The sequence below is a fragment of the Ochotona princeps genome, chromosome 8 (assembly GCF_030435755.1).
Source record: "Ochotona princeps isolate mOchPri1 chromosome 8, mOchPri1.hap1, whole genome shotgun sequence".
Lineage (NCBI taxonomy): Eukaryota > Metazoa > Chordata > Mammalia > Lagomorpha > Ochotonidae > Ochotona > Ochotona princeps.
In genome coordinates this window covers 17,096,052-17,112,494 of record NC_080839.1, presented here as the reverse complement: position 1 = coordinate 17,112,494, position 16,443 = coordinate 17,096,052, and the positions used below count along the sequence as shown (strand labels likewise).

General features: G+C 46.1%; 1 protein-coding gene across 2 annotated transcripts in view; it reads left to right on the top strand.

The window, feature by feature from the left end:
• The first annotated feature begins 2,014 nt into the window (after nucleotides 1-2,014).
• The window catches only part of KCMF1 (potassium channel modulatory factor 1), a 53,403-nt gene continuing 38,974 nt past the window's right edge, over nucleotides 2,015-16,443 (top strand). The window contains exon 1 of one of the 2 annotated variants that reach the window (XM_058667696.1): nucleotides 2,015-2,171. In XM_058667696.1, the coding sequence (XP_058523679.1) occupies nucleotides 2,156-2,171 (16 nt within the window). In that variant the 5' untranslated portion in view covers nucleotides 2,015-2,155. The remainder of the gene's footprint in view (nucleotides 2,172-16,443) is intronic. The other variant, XM_058667695.1, reaches the window with a different exon arrangement.

The window sequence follows — 16,443 nt, the reverse complement described above, 5'->3', positions numbered from 1 at the left end:
TTATCTGCTCCAGAATTCTAACTGCCTACATTACTGATACCACCTTACTCTTCATGTATTTAGACATTCACTCATTTGTAGTCACAGGGATTATGGGGGTGTATGTGGTGTTATCTGCACGTTCACAGTTCAGGACATTGAGGCTCTGGAGCTCCTGATACACAGGGTCACGTATGCCAGGACGGCACATGGCTGAGCAAGGCACCAACACAGGCTAATCCCTCAGCCACCAAACTCCATTTGCCACTAGGCTGGGTGTCCTGTAATCAGCTATGCTGAGGGAATTTAGGCAAAAGCTCCATACGAGGAGGTCTTCACATCATTAATGCAAAAAGTATACCATGATTTTAACCCATGCACCAATATAACCGTATCTTTTAGTTCCATTTTCAATGAGCTTTTGTATTTCTAGTGACAAAGCCCATACTTGAATCCTAGCTTACAGATCAAATACAGGTTCCTCGGTACATTGAGGTAACCTAATACCTCAAATAGCTTTGATGTCAGGTGGTGCCTTAAAGTCAAATGCAATATAAAATTCTGTAACACTTTGTACTGGGTCCTGTACTAGATATTTTATATATTTTACCACTTATCCTCCCAAACATCTCACTCAACGCCCATTTTAAGAGGAATAAGTCATTTGTCCAAGGTGACAAAACCAGTGAACGGTAGGCAGGATAAAATTAACTTCAAGGCAAACAGAACCCTAGAATCCAATCCAGATTTAGCCCAGGAATGGCTGTATTTTACGCAAAAACCCACAGCAACTTCAAACAGCAAAGCACACACTGAAACAGCCACTAAAATCAAACAAGCAAACCACAGACAAGACAGAACCTCAGCAAGGTTAAATCACTTGTCCAAGGTTACACAGAGGATATGAGAAACACAATTCCACGTCCGGCCTTTGCTCCAAAGCGCGGTTCATTTTCGCCATAGCGACCACGTGGTAAGGTTCAGTACAAGTAATATGCTGAGTTAAAAATGCGTGAACACAAAAGTTGATAATAAGATGGTGCAAATGGAAGACAGATAAAACAGAAAAGTAATCCACCGGCAGGAAACAAAAACAAGCGCCAACTTTGGGGTAGGGGGCAGCGTCTTCACGGCGGGCCGGGACGCTGCAACAAAGTTTGAGCGGGTCCCCGGCGGCGGAGCGGCCGGCGCCGAGTCGGAGAAGCAGATAGCTGGTTTCCGAGGAGTCGGTGTCTCCGGCCGCAGCCAGACCCGGCCACCTCCCGGCTTCGCTCCCGTGTGTCCACGCTCTCCCCAGGCCGCCCAGTCACCCGGCCCGGGAACCCCCCGCAGCGACCCGAGCCGGCCGCCCTTCCCTTCGGGGCTGCCAGCTTAGAAACACTAACACGTTCCCAGGCGGTGCGCGCGGCCGGCCCGGCAGCCATGCGCCCGGGGACGGACGGGGTCCCCGAGGGGCCGCGGCGCACTTGCCGGAGTCGCGCACCCAGGCCGAGCTGAGGGGCAGCGAGCAGGAGGACGCCGTGAGAGCGAGCAGCGACTGCCGGCTGCAGGGCATTTCCTCTTCCTCCTCACACGCCGTGCGGCGGCAGCAGCCAGGCCGGGGCTGGGCTCGGGAGGCCGACCGCGGCCTGCTGGCGAGCGCTGGCAAGTGCCGCGCCGCCCCCGCCGCGCTCGCCGGCCGCGGGGCCTCCGGGCGGCCGCTGGGCCCGGCGCGGGCAGCGAGAGGCGGGGCCGGCGTGCGGGCGGCGGAAGAAGGCGGAGGAGGAGGAAGAGGAGGAGGAGGCGGAGGAGGAGGCGGCCGGGAGCCGGGGGAGAGGGGCGGGGGGTGGGCCGGGGGAGGGGAGGAGCGGGATTTGCGGAGCGCGGCGCCGCTGCCGGGAGCCGGCGGGCCCGAGAGTGACCGAGTCACGGCGGGCGCCGGCAGAGCCGCCGCGTCGGACCCGCCTCCTGGAGGAGCTCAGCCCCGGCCTGGCCCGGCCCCATTCCCACCCCGCGCCGCCTCCCCGCCGCCGCCGCCGCCGCCGCCGCGGGAGCGCTCCCCTGCCCACCCCGCCCCCGCGGCCGAGCCCGGGAGTCGAGTGGGAGTCGGCCGGCCGGTGCGGGCAGCGCCGGGACCCCGCGGGGGACACTGCAGCCGGAGCCCGGGAGGGGCCGCGCCGCCACCGTCTCAACTAGGATGTCCCGACATGAAGGTGAGAGGAACCCCCCCGCCCCCACCCCCACCGCCCGGGCTTTGGCCTACCCCGCCCGGGGCCGGGCGCCGCGCAGGGCGGTCGGCAAGCCACGGAGACTTCGGCTGAGCCCGAGCGGGGCCCGAAGCTCGGGGTCCTGGAGCGAGCGAAGGCGGAGAGCCGCTGCCGCCACGGTCGTGGCCGCGGCCCTGAGCTGGGCCTGGAGCCGGAGGCGGGGCGGCCGGGGCGGCCGGAGGGTTTGCACTGTCATGGGGCGGAGGAGGGGGAGGGGAGGCGGCGGGGCCCGTTACCGGCGGGAGCCCGGCCCTCGGGACTGATACCGGACGCCGAGGCCCGGCCGGCCGGCCCCGGAGCCGCGGGCCCTGGCGCGGCCTAGCGCTCCCGCCGCCCCGGAAGGGCCCGGCGCGATCGCAGAGCCGGGCCGCGGACGGCGGCAGGAGGCAGGGAAGCCGACCCGGGACCCAGCGGGCGCGTCCGGTCGCCGAGAGACGACGGCGAGTGCCCCCGCCTGCGAGCGACCGCGGGGCGGGCGGGAAGGCGCTGCGACCGGAGGACGGCTCTGGCTGCCTGGAGCCCGCCCCGGCCTCGCGGCTAGGCCTCGGCGCGTCCCTGGGCTCGGGTAACCAAGTTCCCGGGGCGGATCCGGCGCGGCTGCGGCCAGCAAACTCGCTGCTCAGTCACCCCAGCAGAGCGGGACTCGCTCCTGGTCGGCCCCGGAGCCCTTGCTGGCGCGCACTGCCTCCCTGATCTGGCTTTGGTGAATGACCGTGGTGAGGTCTGAATGGTCTGGGGGGACTGTTCTGTACTTTGCTGTACGGTTTAAAAACACGTTGGGTAGAGTAGCAGGCAGCCTTATCTAGTAAGTAGCCCAGTGCTAGGGCACAAAGAAAGCTGTAGGGCCGATGTATAGACGTGAGCTGGTAAAAATAATAATAACAAATTAACTTCCATTTACTGCCATATGGTTCAGAAAAGGGGAGGGGGCTGTGCTCCCTTTGTTTCACTACTACAGATTTTTAAGTAAGTTTTAGAGAGTCCTGGGAAGAAGCTTATCCTGGTAAAGTTAATGCAGGGTTGTAGAACTGGCTTGCAAGTGTTGTATATTCTTGGCTTTATAATTCTGCATAGGTGATGTAGGAGTGGGGAAAGTTGAGTCAGATCTGTTAGTATGTGCTTCCCAAGGTAGGGAAGGTATTCCTAGGGAAATACAGTAGAACTTCAAGGTTGGAAATCTCAGGTTGGTTAATAATATATTCATAGCAAGTTTGAAAACTTGCATTACTAATTGCAGTGTTGAGGTGGACTGACAGACCATTTTGTCTTCAAGGAATCTGTATTTTAAGAGTTAGACAACTAATAGGAAATTACCTTCTGTACAAAGCACTTATTGAAAACTATTCAAGGGTTGGACATTTTGAAATAGTAAAGGTATTTGCTTCAGCAACAGAAATATAGCAATACTTGGAAGCCATACCTGTTTGTACATTTTATCTACCTGTTGGAAATGTATTCTTAGCTTGACTTTGCAAAAATTGTGATTAAATTTATGGTGAAGTTTCGCTTTGGGTTCTTAAAGTTTGTCTTGGACAGTTATATGTACACTGACCACCTTCAAGAAGAAATGAAAGTGAGCGATTGTGGCAATCTCTTACTCATAACAACTAGGAGAGTTAAAACTACAGGGTTGTAGCCATGGAAGAAACGAGCTGGAGACGCTTTCTCTTGCTGTGAAACATCCAGATAGTTCCATCCGAGTATTGTAGTTGAGTGAAGTCCCTGGGAAGTAGAGCCCTTTACCCTTAGTTCTGTGTTGGAATAATTAAAATTCCCTACTTAAGACACTTTCAAAAGTAACAAGCATTTTGTAATTTAAACCCATTTATCCCTGTTTGGTCCTGTGGAGCAATGTGTAATTACAAAATTCAGTCTGCCTTTTAGTTATTAACAATTACTAAAGCTCCCCACAGAGCACACCTTGCTTGGTAACTTGTAATAATGCCAGATGTTTCTTAAAAAGAAGCATTCCTTGGTGTGTCTGCTGCAGATCTGCAGTACATTTGACAAGAAGTTGTCTTTTAAGGTCCTAGTGAATGGCCTAAAATAGGAACGTCAGTTTGAGGAACCATATTTAACTCATTGGGTATTTCGTGGAATATCACCTTAGAACATTATTTTTAGCAGTAGGATGCTGACCTTTTATTCTTCTTCACCTTTTTCTTTGGTCCAACTAATGCCATTTCTTGTAGTATTTATTTAGTAATACAATGATGAAGCCCTTATTATTGGTTCACTTCTGTCCGCTTTCCTTTCAGTAAGATGACCAGAACTGGGTATAGTAGTCTGGTAAAAAGTCTGAACTGTGTGGCCTGTAAGTTTGTACTTGTATCATACTTTCTTTTCATGACATTAGGTATGCAAGTCATTTGTTACTTTGTGACCACTCCAGTGAATCGCACTATATTATAAATTATTGGCGATGTAACTTGGGACTTTATAGCCAGCAGGATGGACACCAGTTGAACTTAAAGACTCAGCCTGACAGAGCAGTGATCTGCCTCTGAGAAAAGAGATCCAGCTCAGAACAGAGAGAAGTGTGCTGAGCTCAAGAAGCAGCATGCTTTCTCTGTAATGGGCCGGGTAGTAAACACTGCGGGCTTGGTGAGCTGTACTGTGTGAAAGCCACTCTAAGATGTCATCAGATGGGTGTGGCCTGATCCCAGTTAAAAACATTACTGATGAACACTAACATTGAAATCTATTAATTTTTCATGTCATATGATTGATTCTTCATTTGTTTCATTCTGTATCAATAAAAATATAAAGAACCATTCTTGGCCTGCAAGCAGTAAAAACAACTGATGATGGCCATATTAGGTCCAAGGGCTCTAGCTTGCCTGCCTCAGCAATCAGCTAGAGCTGGATAACTGTCATTGGAATTGGAACTGTTGGGAATCCACAAGTACCCACTGTGCTCTGTGTTCCATCTTTTATTTTGGCTATTGAGGGCTGGACCCTTGGGCTAAACCAGCTCTTCTGTATTTTTCAAGAAGCACCGGGTTGGTTAAGATTCAAGTAGTTGTTCCTCAGAGTGCAGAGCCAGGTCCCGACCTGTCTGGACCTTGAGTGGACGTGGTAGTACTGTACACGAGTTTACTGTAGCTTTGCCAGCCAGAACTCTGCAGTTCTCTTCATTCGCTCGGTGATGACAAGTTAACATTTTATAAACACTAATGCTCATTTTGTGTTCATTCCAACACTGTCTAGTTGTGGGTCATCCAACAGCAAAATCAGTCATTTTCTATTTGTGTATTTTTAAAAAGTTAAACTACCTTACTTTCTTTTCTTTTCTTTCTATTTTTTTTCAATTGTCTGTTTTAAAGATAGAGTTTCAGGAAGAGAGAGAGGCAGACCGAGAGAAGGATCTTCCATCCCTTGACTAAATGGCCAGCCCTGAAGAGCCGCATGGGCCGGGGCTGGGCCAAGACAAAGCCAGCAGCTTCATCTGGTACTCTTACTTGTCTGCAGGAGCCCAAAGGCTTGAGCCTTCTTCCTCTGCTTTCCCAGGTGTATTAGCAGAGAGCTGGGTTGGAAGTGGAACAGCTGGAACTGAAACAACCACTATATGGCATGCCAGAGCTGCAGAAATCAGTTTAACTTGCTGTGCTACAGCACCAGTGCCCCTATTTTCTTTTAGGTACCTTTAAAGTATGTTGCTCATAGTTTAAGATTCATGCCATCATTTCACAGATTTAAGAAAAAAGAACTCATCAAATCATTGAATACTTATTAGCTAAAATAAAATTATGACTGTTGCGTGAATTGGAGTTACCGATTTATCAGTTACCTTGATAAATCATCCAACCTTTTCTTAGTTGCTACTTTGTATAAGTCACTGTCATGGTACAAGGAACTTGGAGCCAATGAATGAGACACAGTTCTTCTTGTGAAACCCGTTGAGGAAGATACATTCAAAAAATAGAGTTCATAGCACCAAGTGAGATGTGCTATAAGGAAGTGATACACAAAATGATGCTTAAGTATTTACTAGCTTTTTTCTTACTGATTTTTTTACACAGATTTTAACACTTTTCCCGCTGAGTTCCTTCTCAACTCTGATTCCTCTTGATCTTGGGTAATATTTGAGATGGGTCTGGGTCTGGGATGTTACAGATAAAGCTGCTCCCAGCAGTGCCCGCATCCTGTATGGTTCCTGGCTGCTCCATTTCCATTCTAGCTCCTTGTTAATGTACCTGGAAAAGCAGCAGAGGATAGACCAGTATTTGGGCTCCTGAACCCACTTGGGAGACCAGAAAGAAGCTTCCAGCTTCTGACTTGAGATCAACTTAGCTCTGGCTGTTGTGGCCCTATGGGGAGTGAAGCAGTAGGTGGAAGAGCTCTCTGTCTGTTACTCTCTCTCTCTGTCACTCTCTGTCTCAGGCCTTTCAAAGAAGTAAATCTTTTTTAAAAAATTCCTTGAGATGTCAGATAGATTACTTATCTTTACTGAATTTGTGATCCCCCGACTTTTTCTAGGTCTTCACATGTAAAAATGTTAGTGCATTCTTTTTTTTTTTTTTAAGACTTACCTATTTTTATTGCAAAGTCAAATTTGCAGAGAGGAGGAGAAACCAAGAGGAAGATCTTCCATGCGACGATTCACTGCCCAAACGGCCGCAACGGCCAGAGCTGAACCGATTTGAAGCCAGGAGCCTCTTCCAACTCTCCCACGCAGGTGCAGGGTCCCAGAGCTTTGGGCCATCCTGGACTGCTTTTCCAGGCCACAAACAAGAAACTGATGGGAAGCAGAGCCATGGGGATTAAACCGGCGCCCATATGGGATTCTGGCACATGCAAGACAAGGATTTTAGCCATTGAGCTACCATGCCAGGCCCGGTGATGTATTCGTGTACAAAATTCAGAAGCCTCTGAAACTGTTTATTTTCAGAATGAGGTATAAGATTACATAAGTCATTAAATTAGTTAATCTCAGCATGTTTTTTTTTTTGTTGATGTTGTTTTTTATTTTTTATTTATTTATTTTTTAAGATTTATTTTATTTTTATTACAAAGTCAGATATACTGAGAGGAGGAGAGATAGAGAGGAAGTGGAGCTGCCGGGATTAGAACCAGCGGCCATATGGGCCACGCTGGCCACTAGGCCACGCTGCCGAGCCCATGTTTTTTATTTTTAAATTGACATGTATCGTGCATAGCATGCTGCTTTGAAACATATTGAGAAATGATAGTTCTTTTTGAAAATGGTTTCACTTTTAGTGCATCTTAATTTCCTGTTCTTAAAATGTTGTCTGGTACTAAGAACACATATAGTAATGATCCTGGAATGAATTGTCATGATTATTTTTTACGAAACAAGCAAGGGCTGGGAAGCCAAGAATGAGAGTTAGCACATGGTTTTATTGTGCCTTTTACCTTTCTGTAGCTAAGTAAATTGATTGCCACTGTAAAACTCTTTACTATCATCTCTTAAAATTTATTTTACTTTCATATGTTAAAAGATTATATATGACATTCTTTATAAATCATGAATCACATTTCACTTGATTTTGGATAAAGGTCAATAAAAAAGTAAATTCAGGGCAAATGCATCATATTTTAATTTCTAGGATTTCATATAAAGTTTGTTTTAAAGTTTTCTTGTATTTTGACATTTTTGTTTAGATCAAAATGTAGTAAAATATAATCTTTGTTTTAGTTTGACAATATAATTTGGGAGAAATTCCATTTAATTTTAAAGCTTTTTAAAGATTTATTTGAAAGGCAGAATTACAGATAGAGAGACAGAGAGTGTCTGTCCACTGGTTCACTCCCCAGAGGGCCACAGAAGCCTCAGCTGGGCAAGACTGAAACCAGAAACTTTATCCAGGTCACCCACCTGAGTACAAGGGCTCAAGCATTTGGGCCATCTTCTGCAGTTTACCCAAGTACATTAGCAGGGAACAGGATTGGAAGCAGAAGCTAGAATTCAGGCACCCATATGGAGTGCTGGCTTTATAACACCTACCACATACAGTAGCCCAGATTTTCAGACTATTTTTCATTTTTGGAAGGCAGAAGAGCAGTCTTCCAACCACTCATTCACTCCCCAAATGCCCAACACAGCCAGGGCTGGGCCAGATGGAAATTGGGAGTCCAGAAGTCAGTCCACTTCTCCCACATGGGTGATAGGGACCCAGCTGTTTGAGCCATTGCCTGCTGCCCTCTAGGAACACACATTAGCAGGAAGCTACAATGGAAAGTTAGGGCTGGGGTTTGAACCCAGGTACTCTGATTAAAGATGCGGGTGTCCCAAACAGCTTCTTAGCTGTTGCATCAAATAACCACCCTCAACCTCTTTTTTTTTGTTTTTCAAAGTGGTGGTTCAAAAAGATTTTTATGTTTGTTAAGTGATAGTCTTAGTATCATTAAATTATCTGAAAATGGCTTTTTGTTGTTAAATTATAGATCTTAGTGTGGAGCTGCTTTCATGAATACTGACTGAGGAATCATTCACAGGAGTTGATACTTTACTGTTGTACAAAGGGCCTTGTTTTTTTCTTAAAATGATGAACTATTTTTTATCACTGAAGTTAACTAAAATTGAGGAAGGAGCTCTTTTTTAAATATTTATTTATTTATTTATTTATTTTTAAAGATTTATTCAGTTTATTACAAAGTCAGATATACAGAGAGGAGGAGAGACAGAGAGGAAGATCTTCCATCCGATGATTCACTCCCCAAGTGAGCCGCAATGGCCGGTGCACGCCGATCCGAAGCCGGGAACCTGGAACCTCTTCCGGGTCCCCCACGCAGGTGCAGGGACCCAATGCATCAGCTGTCCTCAACTGCTTTCCCAGGCCACAAGCAGGGAGCTGGATGGGAAGTGGAGCCGCCGGGACCAGAACCGGTGCCCATATGGGATCCCAGGGCGTTCAAGGCGAGGACCCTCGCCACTAGGCCACGCCACCGGGCCCTAAATATTTATTTTTATTGGAAAGATTGACAGAAGGAGAGACAGAAAGATCTTCCATCTGCTGGTTCACTGCCCAAGTGACCGCAATGATTGGACCTGAGCCATACCAAAGCCAGAAGCCAGGAGCTTCTTCCAGGTCTTCCACGCGGGTACATGGTCCCAAGGCTTTGGGCCATCCTCAACTACTTTCCCAGGCCACAAGCAAGGAGCTGGATGGGAAGTGGAACAGCCGGGATATGAACCGGCACACATGGGATCCCAGGTGTGCAAGGCAAGGGCTTTAGCCACTAGGCTGCCGCACCCAAGGAAAGAGTTCTTAAGAAGTATACTCAACATTTTTGAAATATTGAGTTTTATGTGTTAGCTGTGCCCTAATTTATAAATGACCTAGATTGCATACAGCAAGGGAGTGAGCAGTTAGGAAAAGACTAGGTGATTTGAGGATGGAAAGACTAGAGAGACCAAGCAGAGGTTGGCAGATTAACAACAAGCATGGTGGAGTAAAGCTTTATTTATCTACACAGTGTCAGAAAGGAAAAACCGACTCTGAGGCCTCATGGCATGCGCTTGAGAACTGGGTACCAGGAGGTGAGAACTCAGGTTCAGTGAAATGAACAAGAGGACCCATGGTAGCCTAGTGGCTAAAGGCTAAAGTCATCTTCTTGCAACCATCGGGATCCCCTGTGAGTGCTGGTTGATATCTCGGCTGCCCCATTTCTTGTCAAGCTTCCTGCTGTGGCCTGGGAAAGGCAGTCAAGGACGGCCCAAAGCCCTGAGACCCTGCACCTGTGTGGAAGACCCAGAGGAAGCTCCTGGCTTCGGATTGGCTCAGCTCTGGTCGTTGCTGCCACTTAGGGAGTAAACCAGCTGATGGAAGATCTGTCTCTCCTTCTCTCTGTATATCTGACTTTCCAATATGAATAAATGAATACTTGAAGAAGAGGAAGAAATGAACAAGAGAGAAATTGCCTTTTATTAAGAATTTTTACAGTGCCTTCTCTCCTACCTCCCTTACCTCCCTTACCAACACCTTCCTAGTGTTGGTTAATTATAACTGCTGCTGCGTAAGAGATGACTTTTGGTTGTCTTTCTGAATTGTAACAAAGTTTGGGTCTTCACCATTCATGTAAAGTCTCATCTCTTCCACAGTGATTGCCAACTTCGCCCATACTCAGGAGTGTAGTGAAGAAAGCATGTATGAGTCCATGTGGGTCCATTCTGCTAGAATCAAACAGCAGATCACAAATGCAGGCCTCTTGTGTCCATTTCAGCTAGAAGGGATAGCCCAGTAAGTGGGTAGAAGCCCTTGACCTCATGACCATTTAGATCTGTACATATATCTTCTCTGAAATTCTGGAAAGGGGAGTGGGGAGAAACTTCTCTTTCTTCTTGAAACTCAATGCCAGTGTCAGTGAGCTTCACTATTTTTGCTTCTGTTTTTGTTTTTTAATAAGAAGAGGATTTTCATTAGGAGAATCACAGTTTAAAGGTGCCAAGTTAACGAGTTAACTATTAGAATAGTCACCATGTATTTAGCTGTGATTTGTTGGTTATGACCTTTGTCTGTCATTGCTTTTCGTACTGAAAGTTAAGTGTCCTAGCATCACTCCTGCTTTGTTCTTCCAGCTGTAATTGCCTGCTTATCTACCTTCCCAACATCATAACCGAGGGGCAGGTGCAGTGTAGGCTTACCTTTGTACCTGCCACCTGACCTAGGCCCTATGAACCTTTATTCATAGGGTGAACATTTATGGATGATTGTTAAGTATGTTAATACTGGTCCAAAAAAGTGATGTGACTGGAAAATGTTCTCCTATCTGTTGAAGCTGGTCAAGAGGGAGGGGGCTTGTGTGATAGAGGACTTGAAACTTTTCATAGATGTATGAGGAGTGAATAAACTACATAAATTAAAAATAACTTTGGTTAGCTGATTCAAGAGGATGGGTTAGGTCAAGACTGAGTACTGTTTATCTGTTTTAACGTTTATTTATTTTGGGACTGGCATGGTGACTCAGCAGCTAATCCTCTGCCTGGCGGTGTGTGGCATCCTTCTGGATGCTGGTTCTAGCCCTGGCTGCTCCACTTCCTATCCAGCTCCCCACTTATGGCCTGGAAAAGCAATGGAGGATTGTTCAGGTTCTTGGACCCCTGCATCGGTGTAGCAGACTGGAAGAAATTCCTTACTCTTGGCTTCAGATTGACTCTGGGCATTGCACCCATTTGGGGAGTGAACCAGCAAAAGACCTCTCTCTGTTTCCTTCTCTCTATAAACCTGCCTTTCAATTTTTAAAAAAATACATATTTGGGCTCGGCAGCTTGGCCTAGTGGCTAAGGTCCTCGCCTTGATCCCATATGGCCGCTGGTTCTAATCCCTGCAGCTCCACTTCCTCTCTATCTCTCCTCCTCTCAGTATATCTGACTTTGTAATAAAAATAAAATAAATCTTTAAAAAAAATTTTTAAAAATACATATTTATTTATTTATTTTACTTGAAAGAATTAGAGGGAGAAAGACAGATCTTTCACCCACTGATTCAGTCCTCAAATGGTGGCAAACAGCTAGAGCTAACTGATTTGAAGCTGGGAGCCTGGAACTTTTGCCCAAGTCTTCAGAAGGGTGCAGGGGCCCATTGCCTTGAGCCATCCTCTGCTGCTCTCACAGGCCATTAGCACGGAACTGGATTATAGGCGAAATGGCTGGGACTCTAACTGGTGGCCACGGAGGATGCCAGCACCACAGGCTAATGATTAGTTTGATCTACCACTGCACCAGCCCCAAGACTAGGTACTGTTTTGTTTCACCGCTGGCTGTGTTCTTAGATTAACTCTATAAGTTATGCTTGTTAATTGTTTGACTTTTTTGTTTATTCAGTACATACCTCCCAAAGTCATCATCTGTAGTACTTGTCAGAAGTTTTTGACTCCTTGGTGAAGGTTGATAATAATTAGTGAGTTTGAAATGTGTTTGAATATCAGTTGTCTTCCCATAGCATAGACTATGACTCTGCCAGTGTTTTTTGGGATGAGGCCTTGGAGTTTCTGTTTTATGACAGGGTAATTAAGTCAAATCATGTAAGTATTTTGATGTTTTGGCGATATTTGTTTATGTACCTTCCATCTCGCCCCACTTTGAGTTTACTCTCCTTTACATTTCTTGCCCAGCAGTCCAAATCTTTCCTTAACAGTATGTCCTTCTACTGTGGTGTCACTGAAGTCTTAATATACACCTGCTTGTGTAAAAGCACTCAAGTTTTTTTTTAAGATTCGTTTATTTTTTATTGGAAACATGGATTTTTGCCAAGAGAAGAAAAGACAGAGATCTTCGATCTTTCATTTCCCAAATGGCCTCAATGGCCAGAGCTCAGCCAATTCGAATCCAGGAGCCAGAAACCTTGGGTCTCCCATGTGGCTGCAGGGTCCCAAGGCTTTGGGCCATCCTCAACTGCTTTCCCAGACCACAAGCAGGGAGCTGGATGGGAATTGGGGCAGCTGGGACACAAACTGGCATCCATATGGGATTCCAGCACTTGCAGGCGTAGAATTAGTTAGTTGTACTATTATGTCTGCCCCCCACGTAGAGTCTTTAGTATGTGTGTAATTATCTTTTCATACTTAGGAAAACAGCCCAAGAGATTAAACATTTAGTTTTTGTGTTCAGTATGGGTTTCATGAAGTCTTACTGGTTGGGTAGTTAGCAGTTGTTGGGGTGAGTAGCTAGACCCTGCTGTTTTTAATTCTTGGATGCCATCTGATTATAGAGATATGGCAGGTCAAGCAAATGAGAAGCATTTTAAGTTAGGAGTTTTAAGACATTGAGTTAAGGCAGGCAGGGATTATATATTGGTTTTCTCTTCTTTTCTGTAGAAATGAAGTACATGCTGGGAGTAGAGAAACATTAGCTTATGACAGGGAACTACATGGAAAGGAACCAGCTAGTTTTCATACTCAGAGACCTTGACATTCAGCATTAACAATGGTGGGGATTATTGTTTTTTTTTTCCTGAAATTTATCTACCTACTTAAACGGATGTGTGACAGAGAAGGGGAGGGAAGCAGAGAGAAAGAGAGAGAGTAGATTACTCTCTTAAATCTCCACAACAGCCCAAGCTTGGCTAGTTCAAAGCTAGGAGCTACAAATTGCATTCAGATGTCCCATGTGGATGACAAGAACTCAAAAATTGGACCATCATTTTTTGCTTCTTGGTACCTTAGTAAGAAGCTGGATTAAAAACATGGAGCAGTGGCCCAGCACAATAGCCTAGTGACTAAAGTCTTCATCTTGACGCCCGGGATCTCATATGAGTGCTGGTTTGTATCCTAGCTGCTCCTCCACTTCCCTTCCAGCTCCCTGCTTGTGGCCTGGGAAAGCAATGGAGGACGGCCCAGGGTCTTGGGAGCCTGCACCTGCATGGGAGACCAGAAGAAGCTCCTGGCTCCTGGTTTTGTATTGGCTTAGCTCCTGACGTGGCCATTTGGGGAATGAACCAGTGGAGGATGGAAGTTCTCTGTCTCTCCTTCTCTCCGTAAACCTGACTTAACAAGAAAAATAAATAAGTCTTTTAAAAATAAGTCTTAAAAAAATTGTAAAAATGTGTATCAGTAGGTTAAGCCACTACTTGGGTTGTCCACACCCCATGATGAGAGTTCAAATCCCAACAACTCCATGTTTAAGATTTATTTACTTTTATTGGAAAACCAGATTTACATAGATAAGCAGAGACAGGAAGATCTTCATCTGCTGGTTCACTTCCCAAGTGGCCACAATAACCAGAGCTAAGCGAATCAGAAGCCAGGAGCCAGGAACTTATTCCAGGTCTCCCACGCGCATACATGGTCCCAAGGTTTTGGGTCATTGTCTACTGCTTTTCCAGGCCACAAGCAGGGAGCTAGATGGGAAGTGGGACAACCAGGATATGAACCAGCACCCATATGGGATCCCAGCACAGAGAGGCAAGGACTTTAGCCACTATTCTACTGCGCCAAGCTCACTTTATTTCCATTTTTCAAAATTGTTTATTTAAAGGCAGAGTTGCAAAGAGACAAGAAAGAAAGAATACCCTCCACCTGCTGATTTACTCCCCAGATGGCTACAAAGGCCTGAGCTGATCCATTCCAAAGCTAGGAGCCAGGGGCTTCTTCTGGGTTTTCCGCATTGATGTAGGGAGTCCAAGCCTTTTGACCATCGCACTGTCTTTCCGAGGTGTGTTAGCAGGGAATTGGAGAAGAAATGGAGCAGCTGAAACTAAGCCAGGTACCCTATGGGAATCTGCACCGCAGGCAGCTCTCACTAACTATATCACTACACTTGCCCCAGTTCATTACAGTTTGAAATAGATGTAAATTGTGTAATGTTCTTGTTTGTGTGGCTATACATACACATGTATATAATGATGGAAGAGGTAGTATAGATTTTTCTCCCCTAGGAAAGATGGTCATTAAAACCTCAAGTAACAGTGAGTGGCCTTTGATTAGGGAAGGATCCAGCATCTTCTCTCTGTTTCCCACATACTGTGGATCTTTCACATTCTTTAACATATTACTTCAAATCATTTTCTACAAGCTTTATTTTTAAGATTTATTTATTTTTATTGTGAAGTCAGATTTACAGAGAGGAGGAGAGACAGACAGGAAGATCTTCCGTCCTATGATTCATTCCCCCAAGCGGCCACAACAGCTGGAGCTGAGCCGATCCAAAGCCAGAAACCCAGAGCCTCTTCCAGGTCTCCCATTTGGGTGCAGGGTCCCAAGACTGAGGGCAGTCCTCAACTGCTTTCCCGGGCCACAAGCAGGGAGCTGATGGGAAGTGGGGCTGCTGGGATTAGAACTAACACCCATATGGGATCCTGGTGTGTGGAAGGGAGAGGACCTCAGCTGCTAGGCCATCGTGCCTGGCCCCATTCCTGAATTGTGTACAACTGTTGTAGCTGGCCTGGCCTTCAGCTGGAAGCCAGGAGCTTTTTTCCCAGGTCTTTGCTGGTGTAGGGACCAAGTACTTGGGCAATCTTCTGCTGCTTTCCCATACCATTGGCAGGGAACTGAATTGAAAGTGGAGCAACCAGGACAAAAACTGGCCCATATGGGATGCTGGTACCAAAAGCAGAGGATTATCTTGCTGTGTCACACAAGCTTTTCAGAAGCCTAATGGAGAAGAGGTAGCAAATCTATTTGCAGAATTGGGGTGACCATTGCTGCCCAATAAGAATGTAACATAAACTACATAATGTATTTTTAAATTCTCTGGTAGAAGCATTTTAAAAAATTTAAAGGAGGTGAAATTAGTTTTAGTAGTTTAGTCATGTAACCCACATTGTCTAAAATATCGTTTCAGATTGTAACATAATTTGTTAATGAATTTTTTCCCCAACAAAGTTTTATATCAGTATACATAGTTACAGAGAGGAAAGAGAGCTCTTCCATCCACTAGTTCACTCCCCAAATGGCTGCAATGGCCGGAGCTGAGCCCATCCAAACCCAGGAGCCTCCTCCTGGGTCTGTTATGAGGGTGCAGAGCCATGCTCTGTTTTCTCAGGCCATAAGCAGGACCTGAGCCATCAAGGACTTGAGCCTTCCTCTGTGTTTTCCCAGGCCATAAGCAGGAAGCTGGATCAGAAGTGGAGTATTGGGATACAAACTGGCGCCTCTATGGGATGCCCGTGTTGAAGGAGGAGCTTATCCTACTATGCCATGGCATGGGCCCCATTTGGTGTGCATTATATACTCTGCGTGCTTTAAGCTGGGTGTTAACTCTTTAAGAAAAATAACTGATTATACTGATTAGGGACCTATTAATCTTTTTTCATCATCTGCTGGGTAGGTACGTTTTGGTTAAGTATAGCCTTCTTGTTGGGCCATTCATAAATGAATGTTACGGATTTTGCTTCAGTTTTTCTAAGAACCTACATTTGATATTACCTGTTCACCTTAAAATTGATTTGAGCCTATTTTAGCAATAAATAACCATCACAATAAAGAACCCCACTTTATAAACAGCTACTCGGGTATATGCATTTTAATTCCTTGCTGGTGGTTCAGATTGGGAGAGTAAGTAATGGCTTTGAGATGATGCAAGTGTTCAAGTGTGCCCTGGAGTCCTAGGTGCAAGTTGTAAAGACAATTGTGAATTCTGTGTGGTGGAGATAGGACTTTCATCACTTGAATAAACTGACCTGTTGTATTTCATTGTGATGAGATTAGGTCTTCAGTGTCCATCCTGAAAGGGCTGTTAACATCTAACAATAGAAAAACAGATGGTGATGATCCTTCTCTAAATTAACTTAAGAAAACTGATCTGGAGCTGATATTT